At 34.6% G+C, this 24,159-nt stretch overlaps 1 protein-coding gene across 3 annotated transcripts in view; it reads left to right on the top strand.

Annotated features, from left to right (window-relative positions):
• LOC150096016 (uncharacterized) overlaps positions 1–24,159 on the top strand; it is a 381,411-nt gene that overhangs the window by 221,745 nt on the left and 135,507 nt on the right. For all 3 annotated transcript variants that reach the window (XM_090409077.1, XM_090409078.1, XM_090409079.1), the window contains one exon: positions 15,200–15,329. In XM_090409077.1, coding sequence (XP_090265203.1) covers positions 15,200–15,329 — 130 coding nt within the window. The remainder of the gene's footprint in view (positions 1–15,199; positions 15,330–24,159) is intronic.

Here is a 24,159-nt window from a genome sequence, read left to right on the forward strand (position 1 = left end):
CTACTTAACAATATTCATTAAAAATTACAAGAATATTTATAAAAAAAATAATTTTACTTACACATGTGTTTCAGGGAATAAATTTTTGTTTGTAGCAATTTCTGCTGTGTGTTCTGTTTTGGCAATCCCTTCGAATACTCCAACAGTAGTCGGCCATCATGTGAGAATCCCATCTTCCTTGGTACTGATCTTCCATAGTTTTTAAGTCTTGATGAAATCTTTCACCTTGTTCATCGCTTACAGCACCTAAATTCTCGGGAAATCTATCAAGATGACTGTATATAGAAATGAAGCTTTATGCTCATGTTGCAACCTAGGCGCTGGAAATTTTCAAGCATTGTTTCCACTAGATCTTTGTAATTGCATGCTTTTTTGTTTCCAAGAAAATTATTAGCAACCATCGTAAATGAAGTCCAGGCCTCTTTCTCAATTTCGTTCATAGAGTTGATGAAATTTGGGTCTCTCATTAAAGTTCTAATTTGCGGTCCATCAAATACACCGGCTTTAATTTTTTCATAACTAAGTCGTGGAAAATTTTCACATATGTATTGGAAACAGTCACCTTGTAAATCTAAAACTTTAACATACTGCTTCATAAGACCTAGTTTGATGTTTAGAGGTGGAAAAATGATTTTTTCTCTGTCGATTAAAGGTTGATTTATAACATTCTGTTCTTCAACATTTAAGGATATTCTAAGAGGCCAATATTTCTGAACTCCAGTGTTGGTTTCTAGCTCGACTATCCCAGAAGCATAGAAAACACGGAAACTTTGTATATCCTCTTTGAAAGCCAAGTAAAAAGTTCACCATTTTAAGATCCACACAGATTATCCAGTTATGGTCTGTATATTTTAATAATCTCAGAACCTTTTTAATGTCCTCATATGTTTCCTTTAAGTGGACTGAATAGCCAATAGGAATTGAGCCATATACATTCCCATTGTGTAGTAAGACACACTTGAGACTTCTGCTTGAACTGTCGATAAATAAATGCCACTCATTTGGATGATATTGTACAACACTCATTTCAGTTAGTAAACCTGACACAATGTTACAGTAAACAAACCCACACGCTTATGTTTAAAATATTGTACAAGATTACTTTCCCTGCAACAATAAAAAGTTATCTTAGTATCTTGCTCCAGTAAGTTTTTTCATTTAATCTTGAAGCTAACAATTCCGATGATTCCTTTGATAGGCCCAAATCTCTTACTAAGTCATTCAATTCTGCTTGAGTAAAACGTAGTCCAGAACTAGAAATTAAATATTCATTGTCTAAATCAACATCCGGGTCTTGCTCCTCAAGAACATCTCGCATATACCGATCACGCTCGTTCTCAAGTAAAGGAAGTCCTTTATAAATTGGCACGGCTATTTCATCGGAATGAGCAACTGGCTGAATTGCTGAGTCAAGATTTGGATACACAATTTTTTTCTTATTCTTCTTATTATAACCAGAAGTCTGAACTAAACAAAAATAGCAATCATCTACGTGATTTTTTGGTTCACGCCAAATCATTGGAATGCCAAGAGTTAATTTTTGGCGTTTTCCCTTGCTCCACTGTCGTAAATTTTCTACACATGACTTAAACACTTTATTTGGAGCCCATGACTTGTCCTGATCTGCAATTTTTACGTCAAAGTTTGCAAAGTACACTTTCTTAACGAAATCAGTGATATTTGTCCTTTGACTGGGAATGGTAAAGCTGCCACAAATGTAGCAGAAGGAATCTACACTATTGACACAATTTCGAGTAGTAGACATGATGTATTTTCTTCACTGCCAACTAGCATGCAATTAACAAGACAAAAAAAAAAAAAAACCAGAGACATTATTGAAACGTTATAAGCGCTCATCATACTTTCACGATCGATTAACAATTGACTGATTTCGATCGTTCTTTGTTCGCTATGACTCATATAGCATTCATTTGTTTTAGGCAGTTGTCATCACCTACTTTTCATCACCTAAATGTATTAGGTCGGTTATCAGCCTCTCTCGCATTCAAAGCACCAGTACGTGCCATTGCAGGTTCTTACGCATTTATTCGTTTACTAACAAGCGAGAGTGGTGAGCACTCTAATTCTGATCTGCACACCGCTTTGAATAATAGGCTATATCTTCGGGAATTTTTTGAATTTCTTGATAAAAGGTTAGGAACAGATTTTTAAAAGTACATACTTTCAGAGAATAATATTAACAAATCGATTTTTTCGATCCTCTAAATAGTACTGCCTCCTTAAAACTATCAAAAACTTACAAATTAGCAAAAAGAAAATGCCATAGAGGATAAACCTGACGTGATAGAGAAAAATAGGTTTGATATTTGAAATCAGCGCACCCAAATTAGTAAAAAAACAAGTGTCAGATCATAATCAGCAGGAAAAAAAAATTTTTTTTTCTTGGCCAGTGTAATTCATCTTAATCTGTTACCAAATAGGAACAATTTTGATCTTCAGGAGATCTGACATATCATAGTTTTCACCTTAAATATGTTTATGTAAATCAGATGCAGTTTTCTTTAAGTAGTTCCAATCTCTTGCTCATAAAATTTTTTAAATTTGCTCCACTCCAAATTCCTTTTTTTACTTTTAAATTTTGTTTAAAATTTTACTTATAAATTTTGTTTGGTTTTTCTGCTATTACCCAATATAGAATGTTGTTTGGTCACCTCTTCCTCAAAATTTTAGCCCATTATTGTTTGCTCAGTATTCATTTTTTATATCCTTCCCATACATGAGAGATTTCAGGATGTTTAGCAGATTGATGCCATTTGTGGACAGAAGTTAAGAGAGGTGGAATCCCAATATAGAATATTGTTTGGTCACCTCTTTCTCAAAATTTTAGCCCATTATTGTTTGCTCAGTATTCATTTTTTATATCCTTCCCATACATGAGAGATTTCAGGATGTTTAGCAGATTGATGCCATTTGTGGACAGGAGTTAAGAGAGGTGGAATCTTTTTTGAGAGATTGAGTTTATCTATAGGATATTCTTCATGAGGGAAAGCTTTTCTGGAGAACAGATTAGATGGGAAAACATGAATGGTAATAGCAGATCCAGTGCATTAGCAGTTGAATTCTAAATGAAGGTTAGGTAATTGTATTATTAAAGGTTCAGCAGAAATGGGAGTCAGTTCTGCTGAATAGTGCCTGTGAAAGTATCTGTTGAAAAGACGTGAAAGTGGATCATCTGTGAGACAGTAGCTGGGAAGTCTGAAAAGCTGAATTGCCCACATCTGAATGGTCAAAGCTGTATAACTGAGAAGAGACCTCCACATAGCCTTTAACGGAATGCGGAGAAACGACCATGGCTTCTGACCTAATGTCCAATCCTCACCTTCTCGTGGTGCACCCTGTTGAGTATCTACTTGGATACTGAATGAACGAGGATGGGCTGGCAATTTGGGATTTAGCCGACCAAATTGTATTCTTATTGGTTAAACCAAATGAAAAATGATGGTACAACATGACAGAATTTCATGCTGGCTGGGGCGTCGCCCGGTTAAACAAGGCCCCTGTTGTTTTCGCCAGGGAACCAGGGCGAACAGCGAAAGGTCAGCTACTGGAACAAATCTGAAAACAAACCCCAACTCAACATCACCAGAGTTAAAGATCAGTACTATCAACATAAGAAGCCTGAATGGCAAAGAAATGGAGCTAGCTGAGGAATTAGATAATTACCAGATCGACATAATAGGGGTGACTGAAACAAAAAAGACAAAAACTGGTGAGATCTTTCTGAGCAATAAATACAAAATGTTACATTCAGGCAATGACAATCGAGGAAAAGGAGTAGCCATAGTATTCAACACAAAATACGAGGCTAATCTTCTTGAATGGCAGTCAGTCTCAAGTAGAGTAATGTGGGCAAATATGAGAATGGGGAACTGGACAATGAGACTTATTTGTGCCTATGGTCCCACAGAAGGTTCTACTAAGGTAGAAGTGGAGGAATTTTTTGAGGCTTTAGAAAAAGCAACTGACACAATGAAAAAGGAAAAGTTGGTTCTTGTTGGGGATCTAAATAGCAGAGTAGGAAATGATTGTGAGACATACAAAAATATTTTGGGGAAATTTGGAGAAAAGAGCAAAACTAATAATAATGGCAAATATCTGTTGAATTTCTGCTCAGGACATGGACTGGTTATTACTAACACCATGTTCCAACATAACAATGTACACAAATTCACATGGAGAGAAGAGGTTAGGAATAAGAAAAGTCTCATTGACTATGTTATTGTTGATAGTGATGTTTTCTCCCTGGTGCAGGACACCAGAGTGTACAGAGGATTTGAAATTGGAAGTGATCACTATTTAGTCTTGAGCAGGATAAAATTCAATTTCATATTGAAAAGAATAACATGTAAGAAAGTTTTAAAGCGAATAAAAGTTGAGCAGCTCTCAAATTTGAACTGTAGACTAAAATACACAAAGATTATTGAAGAAAAAATGAAAGAGTTTGAGAACAGGAATCAAACCTTGGAGATTCAGTGGCAAACTCTGAAGAAAACATTGATTGATTCTGCCAGAGAGGCATGTGGTGAGGTTGTCTGTAAGGATAAAAAAATCAGAACTCCCTGGTGGACACAGGAAGTTAAAGAGGCAGTGAAGGAAAAGAAGAAAGCATATCAAAAGTTCCTGGCAAATAAGTCAGCTTGTGCTCTTAGAGAATATAGAGACAAATGCAAGAATGCTAAACACTGTGTAAAACTAGCTAAACAAAAGTTATGGGAGGACTTTGGCAAGAATATAGAAAATAAATATCAAGAAGGTGGCAAAATATTCTGGAGGTTGTTGAAGAAGCTTAAAAATGCAGGAAAGAGTGCTGTAAAAGGAATTAGAGATGATAAAGGTGACATGAAAACGGGAGAAAAAGATATCCTTGAAGTATGGAGTAATTACTTTGAAAAACTGCTAAATGAAACAAGCAGTGATGACAGCACATCATATTAAAAACGAGGATATTAGGAAAGAACTTGACATTGTCAGCATCCAGGAATGTGTTAGCAGAGCTAATCTCAGGTGGTATGGTCACTTAAACAGAATGGGCGAGGAAGGATTAGCAAAACAAGTGTTCTCTGCCAGGTTGGCAGCAAAACGACCCAGAGGAAGACCAAGATATAGGTGGATTGATACGGTACAAAGTGCTTTAGACGATAGAAATATAAGATCTGATAACGTTGGAGTCTTGACAAGTAACATACTGATTTGGAGGAAAATTGTAGATAGGAAATTAATAATGATGTAATTTTTTTTCATGTAGTACTATCATATCCTGTACACCCCTTGAGGGTACATGGCAGGAATTTGATGATGATGAACAGCATCAAGACGGCTAGTAAGTGCACCATCTAAATACAAGAGTAGTAGTCTAAGGTTTGGCAAATTGAGGATTTTTATGGTATTAATAGCTGGTAGGTGAAGACTAAGTGAAAAAGGATGTCAAGTTTTTTGGAATCTGATGATGCTGTTGAAGTGAAAATGTCTTTCCTGATACAATTGCTTGTATCAGGAAAGACCAGAGTGTCCTTCCAAGAAGAGAAAGTGATTGGATCTTGATTGTTGAGCTTAGTGCTATTATTAAAGGCAAAGGGAGAAGATCTGAGTTTTTTTTTGTGTGTGTGTGTGGAGACAAAATTGTGTTTTGAAATTAGTGAAAATGACTTGGTTTTCAGACTCTAAAATATTTTATCTTATAAAAAGAGTTGTAGAAAGCTTTTTCATTGGTTCCAATTAAATTATATTTGCTGTGCTGACAAATGCCAAATATCTTTCTGAATCTGGCTTCCACTGATGAGACCTCAATAAAGATCAAAATCGGTCTAGGTAGTGACCCTTCCCTTAATGCATGTTATTATACATGTCCAAAGGGATGCGTGCTTTGTATTATGGGATACTAACGCAATTAATGTGAAGTCATTAGCCTCTGTATACCAGTAGCCCAGTTTTGAAAATTCTTCACATGCAAATCCTGTTTGCTTTTACTTAGATAAAGGATTAAACAAGAATATAATTTCTTGGCAAGTTTAATTTCATTTATAACCAAGTTTAAAAACGCCGACCCTCCCCATGTTTAATTCTTTCATTGTGTTTTCATTTCATTAGGGATATTAGGAATTAGGGAATATTGAGGCAATTGATGTGAAGTCAACAGCCTCTATATACAAGTAGCTTAGTTGTGAAGATACTTCATATGCAACTTGGTTAAAACTTTACACCTGGTTAAAGGTTAAACAAGAATTTAATTTCTCAGCAATTATAATTTACTTTGCATCCAAGTGAAAAACTTGAATGCAAAGTAAATTTCTTTTTCATCTTTTTTCATCTAAAAAAAAACTCCTTTTTCTTCTATTGATGGGCAGTAGGTGATGAGTTCTTGGACATCCTTGGAGATGTCATGTAATAATAATAATATTGTTTAGATTTAGAATAAACTTGGAAAATTGGATAAATAATTACTTTTGCATACCTGACATTAGTCTAACTCAAGTACCAGAGTATACTTAAGTTAGACTGTTAGACAAGTACTGATGGGGGGAGTTTTTGTAGGATATCTGCCCTAACAGTTCCGAAGTTCCTATCTGCTCTTGATATCTGCCCTAACAGTTCCGAAGAATTTTTTTTTTCTATGTAGGATGATGAAAGCATGCCTTGTGGTTTTTAATATTATTGTCATAGTGAATCTGACTGTGACATGGATGTCTCTGAATTTCTTTAGGTGAGAATTACTGTTCTATAGTGTATCTGCTTATTTTAGAGGCCTTGAAATAGCTTGAAATTACTGTTTGTACTCAAATCACAGGAATCGGATTACCTAACCCTTAGTCCATCTGCAGTAATACTGCAGATGGACTAAGGGATAGATACTTTAAGATCACTATTGTACGAGATAGATCCAGTATTACTGGATCTGTCTCGTACAATAGTGATCTTAAAGTAGCAAGGCTTATACGTTGGTTAGACATAACTGGTAATTAGTTTACGGAATTAACAACGCAAATGAAGTATATTAATTGAATGTAACTTTAATGAATCACTTCTATATTTCGGCAACATCACATTGCCATCTTCAGGAACATAAAGATATGGTATGTGCACGCAGGCACTAACACAAAGCAAAAGAGGAACAAAGCAAGAAACTAATATTGTTCCTAAAGCCCTAATGGTGCCCTCTTGTGGGCTAATTTTGTAGTCTTGTATGTTGGGCTGAAGTTCTCGTAATGTAAGTCTCCCAAATTCGGGGTAGTTTCATGCACTCAAATTTGTTGAGGTTAGGAACGTTTTTTAGAGCTGCTGAAGATTCTTTGAATAGTCTTTCGTATTTAAACTTGCTGTGATGAATTATTTTTGTTTTTTTCCAACGAATTTTATGGTGGGTATCTAAGGCATGGTCTGCCAGCCCAGATGGCTGTACTGGTGAAATCAGATGTAGTCTTTGTGTTCTGAAATCCTGATATTAGTTGTTCTGCCTGTTTGGCCAAAGTAGGACAATTTGCAGCTGCAAGGGACCTGGTGTATACCAGGTAGGTCTAGGGAAAGTGGTTGGTCTTTGGTAGAGTGGATAAGGGATGCCAACTTTTTATATGGTCTGTAACAGGAAGTAAGGTCATATTTTTTGAGGATATTGGTTATTTTCTCAGAGGTGCCCTGGATGTAGGGGATGGTGATAGACTTGGTGTAATCTTTATTGTGGGGGAGGGGGGTTGTGGTTTACTGGTTTTAGTATTTTTGGATTTTTTTTGGGGTTATAGCCATTGGCTAAGAAAGTGTTGAGGATGTGGCTTAGTTCAGTAGTCAGGGCCTTGTCATCTGAGCAGATTAATTTTGCCCTGTTGTATAGTGTTTTTATAACCCCATATTGTTGTGGGGGGGGGAGATTGCTGGTGAATGTATCGGCCAGTATGGGTGGGTTTTCTGTAAACAGAGAAAACCAAAGATCCATTAAGCTGGCGGGTGATTAAAGTGTCTAGGAAGGGGAGGGTGTTGTTTTCCTCTTTTTCTAAGGTGAACTGGACTCTGGAGTGTTGGTTCTTTAAGTGTGTTAGGAAGGAGTGGAGTGTGTCTGAGCCACGTGGCCAAATAGCAAAAACATCATCCACATAACGAAGCCAAATAGTGGGTTTTTGTGGGGCGGAGTTTAAGGCTTTCTCTTCAGATGTCTCCATAAAGAAATTGGCCAGGGGTGGGGAAAGTGGTGAACCCATGGCTGTCCCCTCTATCTGTTTGTAGAACTTTCCTTGCCAAACGAAATAGCCTGAGTTCATTGTGAACTGAAATAGGGCTGAGAATATCGGGAGGAAACTTGGCTTGGATGTGCTCAAGGGTTTCTTTGAGTGGGACATTAGTGAATAGGGAGGAGACGTCAAAATTGACCATTATGTCAGTGTGTTGGAGTGCGAGGTTTTCTATACTGGCTTTAAAGTGGGCTGAGTTTTTTATGTGTGATGGTGTGTTGCCAGTGTAGTGTGTGAGCGTTTTGGCTAATTTATATGTGGGGAAATCAATGCCATCCACTATGGGACGCAATGGCACATTTTGTTTATGTATTTTTGGGAATCCATATAATCGGGGGGGGGGGGGTCTAGAGTTATAAGGTTTAAGTTTGTTGGTGACTTCCACATGCCAAGAAGTGACTTTCTTAAGGAGTCTGTGGAGAGTTCTAATCTGAGAGCTGGTCGGATTGTATTCAATGGGGAGGTAAGTAGTATGGTCTAGTACTAAAGCATTTAGCTTACCTTTGTAGTCTTTTTGATTGAGCACCACAGTGGCACTTCCCTTATCAGCTTTGGTGATTACTATGTTTTTGTTGTTTTTCAATTCTTGTAGGGCTGCATATTCGTTTTTGGATAAGTTGGTTTTTGGAGGTTTGGCTTTGGTCAGAACACCGACTACATCCAGTCTTACGTTGTTGGCGATATGGTTAGGCATGTTGCGAATCCCACGCTCTATTTGGATCATGATTTCTTCAGCAGGTATCCTTTTAGGAGCTAGGGCGAAATTGTGACCACGTGAAAGTGCAGTGAGTGCTTCAGGCTTTAAAACTGCCAATCAGGATTTCAGAACACAAAGACTACATCCGGTTTCACCAGTACAGCCGCTCTGGGCTGGCAGACCATGCCTTAGATACCCACCATAAAATTCGTTGGAAAAAAACAAAAATAATTCATCGCAGCAAGTTTAAATACGAAAGACTATTCAAAGAATCTTCAGCAGCTCTAAAAAACGTTCCTAACCTCAACAAATTTGAGTGCATGAAACTGCCCCAAATTTGGGAGACTTTCATTATGAGAACTTCAGCCCAACAGCCAAGACTACCAAATTAGCCCACAAGAGGGCACCATTAGGACTTTAGGAACAATATTAGTTTCTTGCTTTCTTCCTCATTTGCTTTGTGTTAGTGCCTGCGTGCACATACCATATCTTTATGTTCCTGAAGATGACAATGTGACGTTGTTGAAATATAGAAGTGATTCATTGAAGTTACCTTTAATTAATATACTTCATTTGTGTTGTTAATTCCGTAAACTAATTACCAGTTAGTGATCTTAAAGATTTTGAAATTTGACTTTTGTATTTTAATTTTTTTTAAATATGTCATAATAAATTTACATATACAAGTGCTTAGTGTACTTGTTGTCTATACAACAGGTTGCAGGACATTCCATTCCAATCATGCACCACTCTCTGAGAGAGAATTCTAGCTCTCACCCCTTTCCTGACTGCATTCATTCTCAGTTTCCATAATGTTCTCTTCCTCTCCTCACTCTCCATAAAATCGAAAATTCCTTTTACCAGTATCCTGTATGACACTCAGAAGTTTGTAGGTCTTTATCATATCACTTCTCTTTCTTCTGTTTTCTAGTGTCTGTAGTCCATAAATTCTCAATCTTTCCATTCCATAGTCCTGACAGCTCTCACCTTCCTTTGAATTTTCTCCACCGTATCCACACCACCTCAGAAACCATGAGAGATACCACATCTGTGCACAGTAGTCCAGATGAGGTTATATCAAAGCTTTGTAACGAGGCAAAATGACTTCCTTATATGTTAACGTTCATTTCATTTCTTCATTGCGGTTATCTTTAGAATTGTATTTGCAGTCTTTGCTATATGGCCCTTAAACTTCAACTTTCTATCTTCTAAAACTTTAAGATCCCTGTCCTAATCAATTTTTTCTAGTATAATCCCACCATTATAATACTCATTGGATATCTCATTATGCTAAAGTGTGTAACATTTACTAATGTTAAACTGATAGCCATTTTCACATGCCCTCCAATCATTCAACTGCTGCATGTCGGTCACATTCCTGATTATTCTACCTCTCTTCTTACAAAACAAGGAACCAATAATTAAAATAAATTTTATATTTGTATTCTATGTTTGTATTTTTAAATTTTCAGAGGTGTAAGTAATTATATTTCAAACCTCATTAACCAAATATATATAATTTGCATATGACTGACATGTTTTGGGGGAAAGAATAAGCCACCAATACAAATTTGTTAGAGACAAATATCCAGTTTAGTTGTATTATGATGGATATGGTAGCAAATGAATTACATATCTTATAAGCTCTAATTATGCATGTACAGATTTATGAAGAGCTCCAGTTGGGTGTGTGTCTGTGGGGAGGGGGGGGGGGGTAGAGGAGATTTGTGAATACATAGTATAGTGACGGAATCCTCTCACGTCACCACCACTACTTTATTGCATAGGCACAAGCAAAATGAAAGGAAAATTTTATAGTAGGAAGTATGGTAAAATACCCAAAAAAAACATGGAGTTTATTTCCAGTAAATCCAAGTGAAGCCCAAATGATTGGCAAGACTTGTATAGTTTTTGGATATAACCTGAGGTGAAAAAAATGAAACACAGTTGTGAAGCATTATGCAAAATCTGCATTTCCAACTCTGGTGATGTGTCAGCTTTATTTGAGACTGAAATATATGAGAAATATCACATCACAGGATTTCGAATTTTCTTCTTACAGAAGCTTGTAGGTCTGTATTTTATGGAATGAGCGACTGTGGTTTCCCTGTATATTGTGTAATTTTTTTTGATGACTGGAGAAAACAAGAATGGAAATTATCCATTATATAAAAATAATAATATTCAGTTCCAGTATAAAAAAAGAACTGCAATTTCAATGAATTGATTGATAATTTTAATACAAATGCAGCAGTTTGCAAATCAGTGTTTTATTAAAGTAAAAAAAAGAAAAGTTGTAGAAATATAAGTAAAAAATATAGGTTACAGTAGCATATACTATCATATGTAAGTGGGACTGTATATTCCTAGAGATCGGATTGGGGAAAGAACTACTGATTAAGATTGCTTAATTTTATTTTGGTATTTTTATAGATAGCATATGATCATGAAATAGAAATATCATTAGATATTCATACATATTTGGTATAGAAAGGAACCTACTTATGCCATGCATGTTATTTTTAAAAGCAAATGTTATAAAATCAAAATATGAAAACATTCTTTTTCAGATATTTTCTATACCATGAAGACAATTCATGGTATAGAAAATATTAAACAAATTCTACTGAAAAAGTTTGAAACTGGCATACAATATATATATATACTAACAAATGTATAAATGTGTCAAAAGATCTGCACAATTGCAACATCATTAAGGAGAGTTATTTTCAATCATAATATTCATTCTAGAATTAATAATTTGGAATAGCCACTTCTAAAGAAGAGCCATTCAAACAGTACAAATTATATATTCAAAATAAGCTATGTTTAATAGTAACACAATTATGTTTTAACACTTTGATTGCCGTGTGCAACAAGTGCACCTCACACATACACTTTCTGCTAGAGCCACATGATACGTATCTGTTTCACAGGTTGTTATTTTTCCCAGTGGCCTGTGAAGATCGAAAAAAAATTAATATTGTGGCAGTTAACATGTTAAAATGTTTCATAAAATGGTGTAAAAATTTGATGGGGAAAAGAATAGTTGAATGTTATACTAATTAATGACTATCAGATGTGCAATTTCATGGTTTCTTTTAATGCGCAATGCACCTGAATTGTGATAAGTGTTTTCTGCTAAGTAAGGCATGGAAGCTATTTGCCTTCATGACATCTGAAAATCATTAATTAGTATATGTAACATCCTAGACCTTTATTATGTGAGCAATCATATACTTGGTTTACACAACAATATAATATACAGAATTTGCATTATGTGACTAATGATATATGTCACTCAACTGTATTATTCAGTGTCATTTAATTTGTAAAACAATGGCTGTTAAGATTGTTTATTTGTTTATAATATTTTCCTGAAAATGTTGTCAGTACAAAAACCTATTGAAGTAAAATTCTGTGAATTTAACCTGCTTGATTATTTATGTACCTAATATAGACACTGGCATGCATGAAAACTGAATTGTGTGCATGTATTCATGTGCATGCAAGTGCAACTTGTTTACTCACTTACTACTTGCTAGGAAAAAATAAATAAATAAAAAATAAAAAATAGCCACGTGCATTAACCACACTTACCTAACTTCGAGGAGGCCTCTTGTTGATCAGTCATGTATTAGAAAATCCATTAAAGGTATATGAAATTAATATTTAGATCATATCAATTTTTACTGCTCATCATCTGAATTCTGTAATCTGCAAATCTTCAGTCTGTACTTATAGGGAGCACTCCACAAATCAGTTGTCTCTAAATTCTCTCCACCAATTCCACATTCCCAAGAAAACCTGCCAACGAAATAGTCCAGAGGTGGTCCATATCAAAGCATTATAAAGAGGGATAATAATAATCACCAAATTCTTATATATATATATACCTTCAGTTGTACAGGATACTATGATAGTATTCCATGAAAAGTTTATATTTATGACATCACAAATTTTCCTCTAAATTAGATCTATTATTGTTGGAACTTATATTTTGGTCTTCTAAAGCACTTCTAATGTATCATTGTATCTAGATATTATTCTTCTTTTTCTAGATCTTTTTCTCCCTTGCCATCCTGGCATAAAACACCTGCTTTGCTAATATGTTTAGCTGATATAATACCACCTGATATGTAGCAAGGGTTGGTCGATTGGTAGAGCCTGTGCTACTAATGGCTTGCAAAAAGTTAAAACAAGTTTGAGCGCAGTTAGTAGTTGGAAGGGAAACAATCATTCGATAGTGTTGGCACACTCTCCCTTGATGAGTCTTTGGACTCCCTGGAGGTGTCACATAATAATAATAATATTATCTGTTCAAATATTATTTAGTAACAACCATATCAAGTTCTTCCTGAATATAATCATTTTTTATGATTCTGCTATTAATGCCACCAGTTCATTCTAATTTTTCTCATTCTGATACCTTTGGTCTCTACTCTTTGATTAGCTGTTTTATTTATAACTTGGCTCTTATTTAAGATCCATAAGTTAAAATTTGTATTAAGTTTAGTATTTTGACTAATTTCTGATTTCTTCCATAAAATTTGTTCATTTGACTCCCTACCATACCATACCAATTTTACTAATTCTGTTGTCTGTTTTTACTTTTTTACTTTGCCATCTTTAATAAAAATTGTGCTTAAATAGCTGAAATGCTTTACTTGTTCTATAGGTTCTTCATTCAGGATGCAGTTGTTTTCATTATTCATGCCCATTTTCATAATCTTTGTTTTAATCTGCAGAAGTTATTTAATTTAGTAATGTGATCCATGTAGATAATTAAAAGTAGGTATAGTATGGACTCTTGCCTTACACATGATTTAACATCGAATTGTTTTCTAATGACATATAACCCATTGTAGGCTGTATTGCTTGATATATTTCATTTACACCATATAATTGTAGACCTTTTGAATAGCTTTTCTCTTGACATATTATGATATCTCTTTTCCAGATCTACAAAATTGAAATACAGATCCTTGTTATATAATGCAATGATTTTTCTTGTGCAACAGATTAATAAAGCATATTTTTATTCCTTTTAGATTGCTGAAAGAATCTTTAAGCTTATTGAGGCATAAAGAATGAGGGGGGGGGATGTCAATTTAAACTTCAGAGCATCACTTCTAGCTTACTTTTCATCCATAGTACTAAAATACTCGGTTTTCAATCTTTTGTAGTTAAAATGGATATACCAAAGTTATAAAATAATAATAGAAAATAACATTTTATCATTGACAAATTGAAACAAATTTAACAAGTAGTAAAGTATACAAGAATGGATAATCCTGACTGAAGTTGCATTTTTTCCATATTAACCGTGAAAGTTTATTAGAAATGCAGTGTAATGTAATATAATTATTGATAAGTGAAAGATCAGATAAGCTGGGAACTCTTATGCAATTCTAAATTGTAATTTTCAGATCTCTTTTTTAATAATTTTTAGTACACACACTATATCTGAAATGGTTAACCAGTGTTTCAACTTATAATAGTAGTAGTGATCTGTTGGAGTCAAGTTTACTAGTTTTCTTCCTTACATACTGATATTTTGTGAGATGCAAAATGAAATATATGTTAATGTATTGATTTCCTTGATTGATTGGTTTTCTCAAAGCATTACAAATAGTTTTTGCAGTGGATTGCACAGTTTGCAATATGAACTGTGCAATCCAGTTCACCACAATCATATCAGTTCACAGTTCACATTGTATGATCCACTATCAATATAAATTTAAATCATAAATATGATGTATTTACAGTGGACTGCAGAGTATTAACCATCATTGTTTTATATTTATTAGCTGATCTTTTGGCATTATAAAATTATTTGTATATATGTTTTTTTTCTATCTCTTTCTCTTGCTAATTAGTCCAAGTGATTTTCTGTAAATGTCATTAGATAAGAATTGCTTACTTTTCAATACATTATTTGCATATTATTATTATCATCATCATCATCATATCCTGTCATTGGTCTTCCTTTAGGCAGATGCTAATGTTCGTTTTTTTTTTATTGTGATTTTGTTTATATGTTTAATATGTTTCAATATAAGTTTGTAATAAAATCAAGTAATGGTATTTTCATTATAATCAATTTTGCAAGTGGGCATTTAATAAGTATTGACAGAATTATTATTCTGAAGTGTTTTGATGTGTCAAATACATAATATTGTTTTGTAGTACTGTAAAGCCTGCAATCCCTTTCTTTAAGCTGATTGTGATCACTAATAGATGATAATTATTGCTGTTTTTTTAGGAGAAAGGTGAAGTCTCCATCTAGATCTTCATCAAGCTCTGGATCTAGTTCTGGCTCTCCAGATGTAGAAACACATGCCAGGAAAAGGTTGCCTGGTGTTGAAGAGAATGTAAAAATTAAAAAGGAACCGGTATGTAATAACTACTCTAAAGTAATTTTAATTCTAAGCAGATTCTCTTTAGAAGAATATTCATTTTAATAAAAAAATGAAATCACTGTAATTTCTTTATTATAAATTTACTAGTTTTATACGTTGATTCTATGCACAAGAAATTGGTTGGTCAGCCTCTAGTATGTTAATACTGTTTAATGGGTAGAGTTCTGAAAGAAGAAACTTCTTCATAAGAAAAGGAAGAGAAACTTGTTCTGTAAGTTCATAATTTGAACTGTGAAGGGATGTTGGATGGCAACTGTATGTTTTCAATGGGCTTAGCAGAGTGGAGGAATTATTGTTGCTCATGCGAACAATTGCCATGGAAGTGCATGGAAACTAAATGTATGTGTGTGAGTGGGTTGAATGAATTTGTAAGAAACTGGTAAGAGAATTAATTGCTCTCTTCTGTATTGAATGAAATGTGAGAGCAGTATTCAATAATTGGACAGATTTGTGATTTGTATAAGATAAATAGCTGTATCGAGGTAAAGCAAAAGAGGAACCCTAGTTTTTGTATTCTGAAATGCAGTTGTTGTAATGTTTTTATGCCAAAAACTTGGCTTAATGTTAGCTTGATATCAAGAGGAATCTCATCTTGTGTAGACCTTTGAGTATTATCAAAGGTAATACTGGAAGAAAAAAATACAAATACTTTATACTAACCTTATAAGTAAATCCTTCATGAAATTTGCAGTTGATATTCCATACTTGGCTATTTCATTTTCGAACACCTTACTGGCCAAACCTTCGATAATAGCAACTTGTTCTCCAATCATTAAGTCTTTCCATTTTTGTGACATTGCTAAATAAAAATGAAAATATTTTGATTTATGAATTTAGTGCTCTTGATTAAAGAAAGTACAACTATGCAATTGTTTTACGTGAAGAATGAATGAACAATATGCACTTTGATTGTATATTGTTCTCACATTATATAATTACAATATTCATTTATATAGTGTGAGAATGGATGCTGTGTTTAAGGGTCAAAAAAAAAAAAGTGTGCTTAAGGATCAAAGCTGGGAGGGAGAGAAATGAGGCCTCCATTTGGCTTCAAGGAATGGGAAGAATGACCAGGGCTTCTGATCTGTTACACAATCCTGACCTTCTCATGGTGCACTCTGTTAGTAGTTATTTACCTGGATTCTGAACCAGTGAAGATCGGCTAGCAATTTGGGATTTAGCTGGCCAAATTGTATTCTTATTGGCTTAAACCAAAATAGCATGATGGAACAACCTCCATCTCAATATCATGAGTTCAGAATTGTCAGCACAACATAAGAAGCATCAGTAGAAAAGAAATGGAATTCACATTAGAATTCAATTTCTGGAGTAAGTACTAGAGCTACATAATGGGTGTTAAAAAATAAACATGTGAGATTCTTCTAAAGAACAAATACAAGATGTTATCTTCAGGCCATAATGATCAAAGAAAAGGAGTAGTTATAGTGTTAACACTAAATGTGACAATAATCATCTTGAATTGCATCTAATATCAAGTGGAGTGATGCAGGCAAATATCAAATTGGAGAATTGGACTGTTGTCTTATTTGTGCCTATGGTCCCACAGAAGGTTCTGCTAAGAAGTAGAGTAATTTTTTAATCATTAGAGATGCCTCTTAATAGAGAAAAAAGAAAAGTTGGTCCTTGTAGAGTTTAACAGGAAAAGGATATGATTCCTTTTGAACTCCACAAGATTACTTACGTGATTACTCGACAAGATTACTGGATGTCTGGAGTGATTACTTTGAAAGATCGCTAAATGAAAAAAGCAGCGACTGCAGGGTGGTAGCAAACAATCAAGATGAGTGCGATCAGGAGTACACATCAATTTCTTGAGGTAGAAAAGTTTATCAGAAATTTGAAATGTGGAAAGGCAACTGAAGTAAATGATATTTGACCAGAAATGCTCAAATATGGAGGTATAAAAGTTTTTTAGTGGCTACATTGCATGACTAAGAAGGCATGGTTAGAGGATCAAATTCCAGATCAAATCCCATCTACATAGTGGGAAGAACCATAATGTGTTCATTGCAGAGAAATTTACCTACTTGAGTGTTGCTGTTGAGATTTATATCAGAATACTTGAGAAAAGGATAAGAAAAATTGTGGAAAGGAAGCTTGAAGAACAGGCTGGGTTGAGGTCAAATAGAAGTTATCGGGATCAGATTTTCACTTTAAAACAGTTAAGAAATCAAGGAAATATTACAAGGATCTGTATTGATCCTTGTTATATAGCCATTTCCTGGAAATGTCATATGACAAGAGGTCAATCAAGAGGAAAACACTACAAATTATGTTGTGTAAGTGGGACATTATATCCTTCAATACATATTGTTGACCATCAGTGTATCCATACAGATTTCAATAGAATTTTGTTTATGTGAATTAGTTTAAACTTAAATATTCCATTTCAAATTACCATTTTTATGTATTTATATTGTGAGAACTGCATGGTTAATTGCTTGTTTTTATATGCATATACATATAGTTGTGCATTGTTTGTGTGTAGCATTAGCATTTTATGAAGTGAATGTAGTAGTAAGATTTGCTTGTAGTTTACTGTATCCAAAATTAGTATTATAGTTTCATGTTCAGCTGTTTTTAAAATACATAAGTTAAGACTTGCTTACTTAGCTGAAACTATGGGTTTTTACTGCTTTCAAGCAAAGTGGCATAAAGATAACACATAATGGTTGTGATTTCCCACACTTCACAACTGAAGCAGAACTGGAGGTATCATGCATGCTGGAGCATTCACGAGTGAAAAGAACACAAATAAGAAACAGCTGGATAGATCTATGTGAGTGAGAGAGATACATGTATGTAGTGATATGGAAGAATTTTTGGAATGTGTAAGAAAAAGTTCATTTAGTAGTGGTCTTTCAGAAAGAAAGATATTTTGAAAGTATAACTGTTATGTTACAAAAGTAACTGGAATATCAGTTGTGGAAGAAAATTATAGGAACTTTGGAACTTGATAAATGAAGTTTCTCATATAGGAAGAGAACATTTATCGGATATTAAAGATTTTATTAGTGCAGTAATGTTTTAATGGCTGTTTTGCAGGATACAGCTAGTTAATTTTTAAGTGTCCAGTTGTTTTTCCTTGTGAATCCTTCTTACAGAAAGGTAAAACATTGTGAATCTTGAAGATGAAAGTAGCAAAAAGAAACATTTTTATGGGATTCTTCTAGAAGGTGTTAAAAGGAGGAATGTTAAATAGTGTTTGAATTTGAAGATTTTGTCAAGTCTGAATTTTTCATATCACTAAGAACAGAAAATCTGCAGTCATTTCCAAGATAAACTGGTTTTTAGGAGAATTTTTTTCATCAAAGAAATAAACTGTTTTTTTTTTTTTTTTTTTTTCAAGAGAGGTCCAGATGCATTTAAGAGAGAATATTCTTTTTTAGCTGATATAATTTTGTTCCCAAAAACCAGATGAGATGTGATTTGTCTTTTTTAGATTTCAAAATAAGTTTCTGTTGTAGAAGTGACATTAAGAATATTGCATATTTTTTTAAAATGTATCTTAATATTATTCAGTTATTTTTCATTCTTTTATGTATAGAGGGGTGCGGACTCAATTTACTTAATTATTGTTGAAGTTAAGATTGAATTTTGTTAATAGATCGTAAATTATATATATATATCTAGGATCTTACTTGTGTGCTTAGATTCCAGTATAGAAATCTGATACCACTCACCAATTATTTTTACATTAGATGCAATAGACAGGATTCAATACTTTAACATTTACAATGGTTCAGTCCATGACAGGATTTAATAAATAAATAATAAATTATACCTTTCACAAATAATAAAATTTTTTAAATATCCTATATAACTCAATATCCTATATTGAGTTGTAGTCAGCAATTAGAATTGAGAAAATTACTGGAAATTGGTTTAATATTAAATATGGTATAAGGCATGGGTGCATTATTATTCATTGTATGGATCACATTATGAAGAAAAGTGAAAATTGGATATGTTAATCTCAGCTGTTTACTTAATACTGATGATGGTGTTATATTCCAAAATAAATCAGCACAGTTTTCAGAATGCTCTAATTAAATTGAATAACTGCTATAATAAATTTGGTATGAAAATTAGCAGTGTTTTTTGTATAAATAGGAACAAGGCTATGAAAATAGACAGAAACACTGAAAACATAAAGTGCATCCTGAACTTACTGATCATCTAAAACATTTCAGCTATTTAGACAGTTATTAATGAAGATGGCAAATTAAATATGGAAATAGACAGCAGGGTTAGTAAAACTAATTCTGCTGTCTATTTCCATATTTGAAGTTGACTGAATAAATTTATATTGGTTAAAAGAGAAATTAGGAGGGAGGAGGGCTGATAGACTGGTATTGCAAAAAATATGTAAAATAGTACAAAGAATGGTTTAGCCAAAATACTAAACTAGCTGCAAACAAGACTGTTCAAACCATTTTAATGTATGGATCTATGAACTGAGTTAGAAATAAGACAACTAATTAAAAACTGGATATCACAGATATGAGAGTTTTGAGAAAGACCGGGTGAACATATGGCATTAATGGGAGAATCATATTAAAAAATGAGGATATTAAGAAGGAATTTAATATTGTAAGCATTCAGGAATGTGTGAATAAGTTAATTGTTGGTAGTATGTTCACTTAAACAGAATTAGATAGGAAAGGTTAGCAGAAGTGTTTTTTTACCAGGATGAAAGGAATAGTACCAAGGGCAATACCCATATCTAGGTGGATTGATGCAGTAAGAAGTGTCTGATAAGACTGAAATAGAATTTGCATTAATTCGGAGGAAAATTCATGATAGGAAGTTTGTAATGATGTAAACTTTTCATGTAGTACTATCATAATATTCCCCCTGCCTCCCAAAAGCACATATTAGAATTTTGCTGATGATGATAAATACTAGAATAGGTAACAAACCAATAAAAGACTATGAGAAAGAATGGGGAAAGCATCAAAAATAAGAGTCCAACTGACTGCAACTGACAACTTTTCCAATTGACTTTGCTAAGATCAGTAATTTAAAAATAGGAAATTCCTTCTATACACAAATATACCTGGGAAGCAATAAGCCTTAATTTCACAATGGATCATGTAATTTGGGGAGGCGGGTGACCCAATAGCAGATGCCTGATTGTACAAAAGTTTACATTAGATACATGTCATTATAATTTTACATTTTTATTACATCCAGAATAGCTGAAGATTGAAAACAGATTATTTTTAAAAAAAAATCATTACTGGAAACTGTACTCAACTATATTGCAAGAGAATTTATGAAAATATTGAAGCAGAATGTACGTACATAGGCTGTAAGGAAGATCACTGTAGAATTAATGGATTAAAGATGAGGTTTAATTCTCTTAATAATATTGAAAAATTGAATTAATTTTGCCAAAAAATTATCACTGATACTGAAACCAAATGCATAGCAATTTCAAGTTGTTAGCATGTCTTTTAGTGAATTTTGTGTAATATGTTACGATTAACAAAAGTGAAATGCAGACCAAAACAAGACATAATGCAAAAATCATGTGTAATGAGTTTTGTGGATTTCTCAAAGTTTCCATTGTTGGGAGTGTAATATGTATGTATAGAGAAATCTAGATGTTTATTGTGAGATTGAGCAGAAGTGAGTGGATGGGATCTGTAGAAAGTGTGATAAATTAACATGCTGTGGTGATTTAAACGAATGTCTACAATGAGAAGTGAATGTTGGATGAAAAGAGTGTAAGGCTGAGAATGGTATCTGCCAGAAAGGTGAGTGAGAGAATATGATTGTAAATATGGAAGGGACTAAAAAAGAAACAGTGGTTGTGACTGCAGGAACAGAAGTGAGTCTGAATGACAGAGCAAAAGTGGGAGTGATTGCCAATTAGAAGAGAGCATGATTGTTGGAATGCAATAGCAAAGTATGAAAATTAATAAAATGAGATGAGGCATACACAAAATGAGATTAGTGGTCTGGTGGATATGAATGGAGGAGTGTGAAAGAATAAAATGAAAGATAAATAGTGAAAAAGAAGTGTCAAATGATTTAAGAGTAATTCTTATATAGAGATTCTATTATAGAATCTGTTGCGTAAACTGGAGCAAAGGGATATGCATCTGGTGATTTGGATTTAGAGGGTGGCTGATGCTCAGATATCAGAGTGGTTTATGGAGAAGTTGAATCCATTAGTTGTGTACCACAGGGCTCAGTACTTGGTCCTCTGTTGTTTAATTTTTATATCAATAATATAGGAAATGATTTGACAGGAAATATTCAGTTGTTTACTGACTATGCTAAACTAATTCTTGTAGAAAGGCTTATATGCTGGTTAAACGTGATTTTTAAATACATAAGGAATTGACAGCTTATACTAGAATATATATTAAATCGCACTTTAATATATACTTTCCAATATTTCGGCAACGTCATGTTGCCATCTTCATGGGAACTTAAGATACGTACATGCAAGTACTACACAACAGCAAATGAGAAACGAAGCGAGGAAGCTACTGTTTTCCTAACGTCCTGATGGTGCCCCTATCGGGCTGTATTAGGTGTTCTTTGCCTTTGGGCTGAGATTCTCCTGATGCATGTTTCCCAAATTTGGGGCAGTCTCATGCATCCAAATTCGTTGAGGTTTGGCATGTTCCTAAGGGATGAGGCTGATTCCATGAATAGTCTTTCATATTTGAACTTGCTGCAGTGTGTTATCCAGACCATGCTCTGGATACTCGCCACAGAATAAGGTGGAAGAAAGTATCCAGAGCATGGTCTGCAAGCCTAGAGTGGCTGTACTGGTAGAATCGGATGTAGTCCTTGTGTTCTGAGATTCTGATATTTGCTGTCCTGCCTGTTTGGCTGAAATAGGACAATTTACAGCTGCAAGGGACCTGGTATACACAGTAGGTCTAGGGGAAGTGATTGGTCTTTAGTGGAGTGGATAAGGGATGCCAATTTTCTATATGGTCTGTAACAAGAGGTCGTCATGTTTTTTTAGGATTTTGTTGATTTTTTCCGAGGTGCCTCAGATGTAGGGAATGGTGATGGATTTAGAGTAATCTTTCTTGTGAAGGGGGGGGGGGGTAGCCATTGGCTGAGAAAGTGTTAAGGATGTGATTTAGTTTAGTGGTTAGGGCTTTGTCATTTGAACAGATTAGTTTAGCCCTGTTGAATAGTGTCTCCATATTGTTGTGGAGAGGGGGGGGGGGGTTGTTGGTGAATGTATCTGCCTGTATGGGTGGATTTTCTATAAACTGAGAAAACCAAGGTTCCATCAGGTTGGCGGGTGACTAGTGTGTCTAGAAAGGAGAGGCTGTTGTTTTCCTCTTTTTCCAGGGTGAACTTGATTCTGGGGTGTTGGGTGTTTAAGTGTGTTAAGGAGAGGAATGTATCCAAGCCATGTGGCCAAATAGCAGACACATCATCAATGTAGCGAAGCCATATGGTAGGTTTTTGTGGGGCAGAGTTTCTCTTCAAAAGTCTTCATAAAGAAGTTGGCCAAGGGTGGGGAAAGTGGTGAACCCATCGCTGTCCCCTCCATCTGTTTGTAGAATTTTTCCTGCCAAACGAAATAGCCTGAGTTCATTGTGAACTGAAATAGGGCAGAGATATCCGGAGGAAATTTAGCTTGGATTAGCTCTAAGTTTCTTTGAGCAGGATATTTGTGAATAAGGAGGAGGAGACGTCAAAACTGACCATTATGTCAGTATGTTGGAGTATAAGGTTTTTTACACTGGCTTTTAAGTGGGCTGAGTTTTTTTTTTGTGTGTGATGGTGTGTTGTCAGTACAGTGTGTGAGCGCTTTGGCTAAATATTTAGCTAGTTTGTATGTGGGGGAATCAATGCCATCCACTATGGGACATAATGGCACATTTTCTTTATGTATTTTTGGGAGCCCATATATACGGGGGGAGTCTAGAGTTATATGGTTTTAGTTTGTTAGACCTTCTTAAGGAGCCTGTGGACTTTTCTAATTTGTTAGCTGGTGGGATTGTATTCAATAGGGAAGTAAGTAGTCTGATCTAATAGTAAGGCATTAAGCTTACCTGTGTAGTCAGTATGATTGAGTACCATAGTGGCATTCCCCCTTATCTGCTTTGGTGATAACTATATCTTTGTTTTTCTTCATTTCCTGCAGAGACTTGTATTCACTATTGGATATGTTGGTTTTTGGTGGTCTTGCTTTTGTGAGAACACAGGCTACATCCAATCTAATATCGCTGGCGATGTGGTTTGGAAGGTGGCGAATCCCGCGTTCAATCTGGATCATTAGTTCCTTGGCCAGTAGTATTTTCCTAGTAGTAATGGCGAAGTTGTGACCATGTGACAAAGCGTTCAGTGCTTCAGTCTTCAGCATAACTGAAGAAAGGTTAACTACAGTGTTGGTTGGTAGTTTTGGTTTGGACATAGAGTTCTTTTTTAATTTATCACACTTGTTGATATGTTGACTACATATTTTTTTGAATTCTTTATCTGCCACAGTGCATGGGACATCATGTAGAATTGACCAAAGTTTGTGATTTAGCGTATTAGAAAGCTCTTCCTTTAGCGCTAAAATGGCTTTGTTTGAGTCAGCTAGGGAATTACGTGTAGCGTTCATTTGTTCCCGTAGCAAAGTGTAGCTCGCACAGTTATAGATTCGGAGAGCTTTCCGTGAAAAGAAACGGTGCTTAAATTTCAATTTGGGATTACCTGATTACCTGAAATTTGGGAAATGTACATCAGGTGAGCTTCAGCCCAAAGGCCAAGAACACCTAATATAGCCCGATAGGGACTACCATCAGGACTT

Source organism: Typopeltis vanoorti, chromosome 19 (genome assembly GCF_054136105.1).
Source record: "Typopeltis vanoorti isolate ZY-2024b chromosome 19, IOZ_Tvanoo_1.0, whole genome shotgun sequence".
NCBI lineage: Eukaryota > Metazoa > Arthropoda > Arachnida > Uropygi > Thelyphonidae > Typopeltis > Typopeltis vanoorti.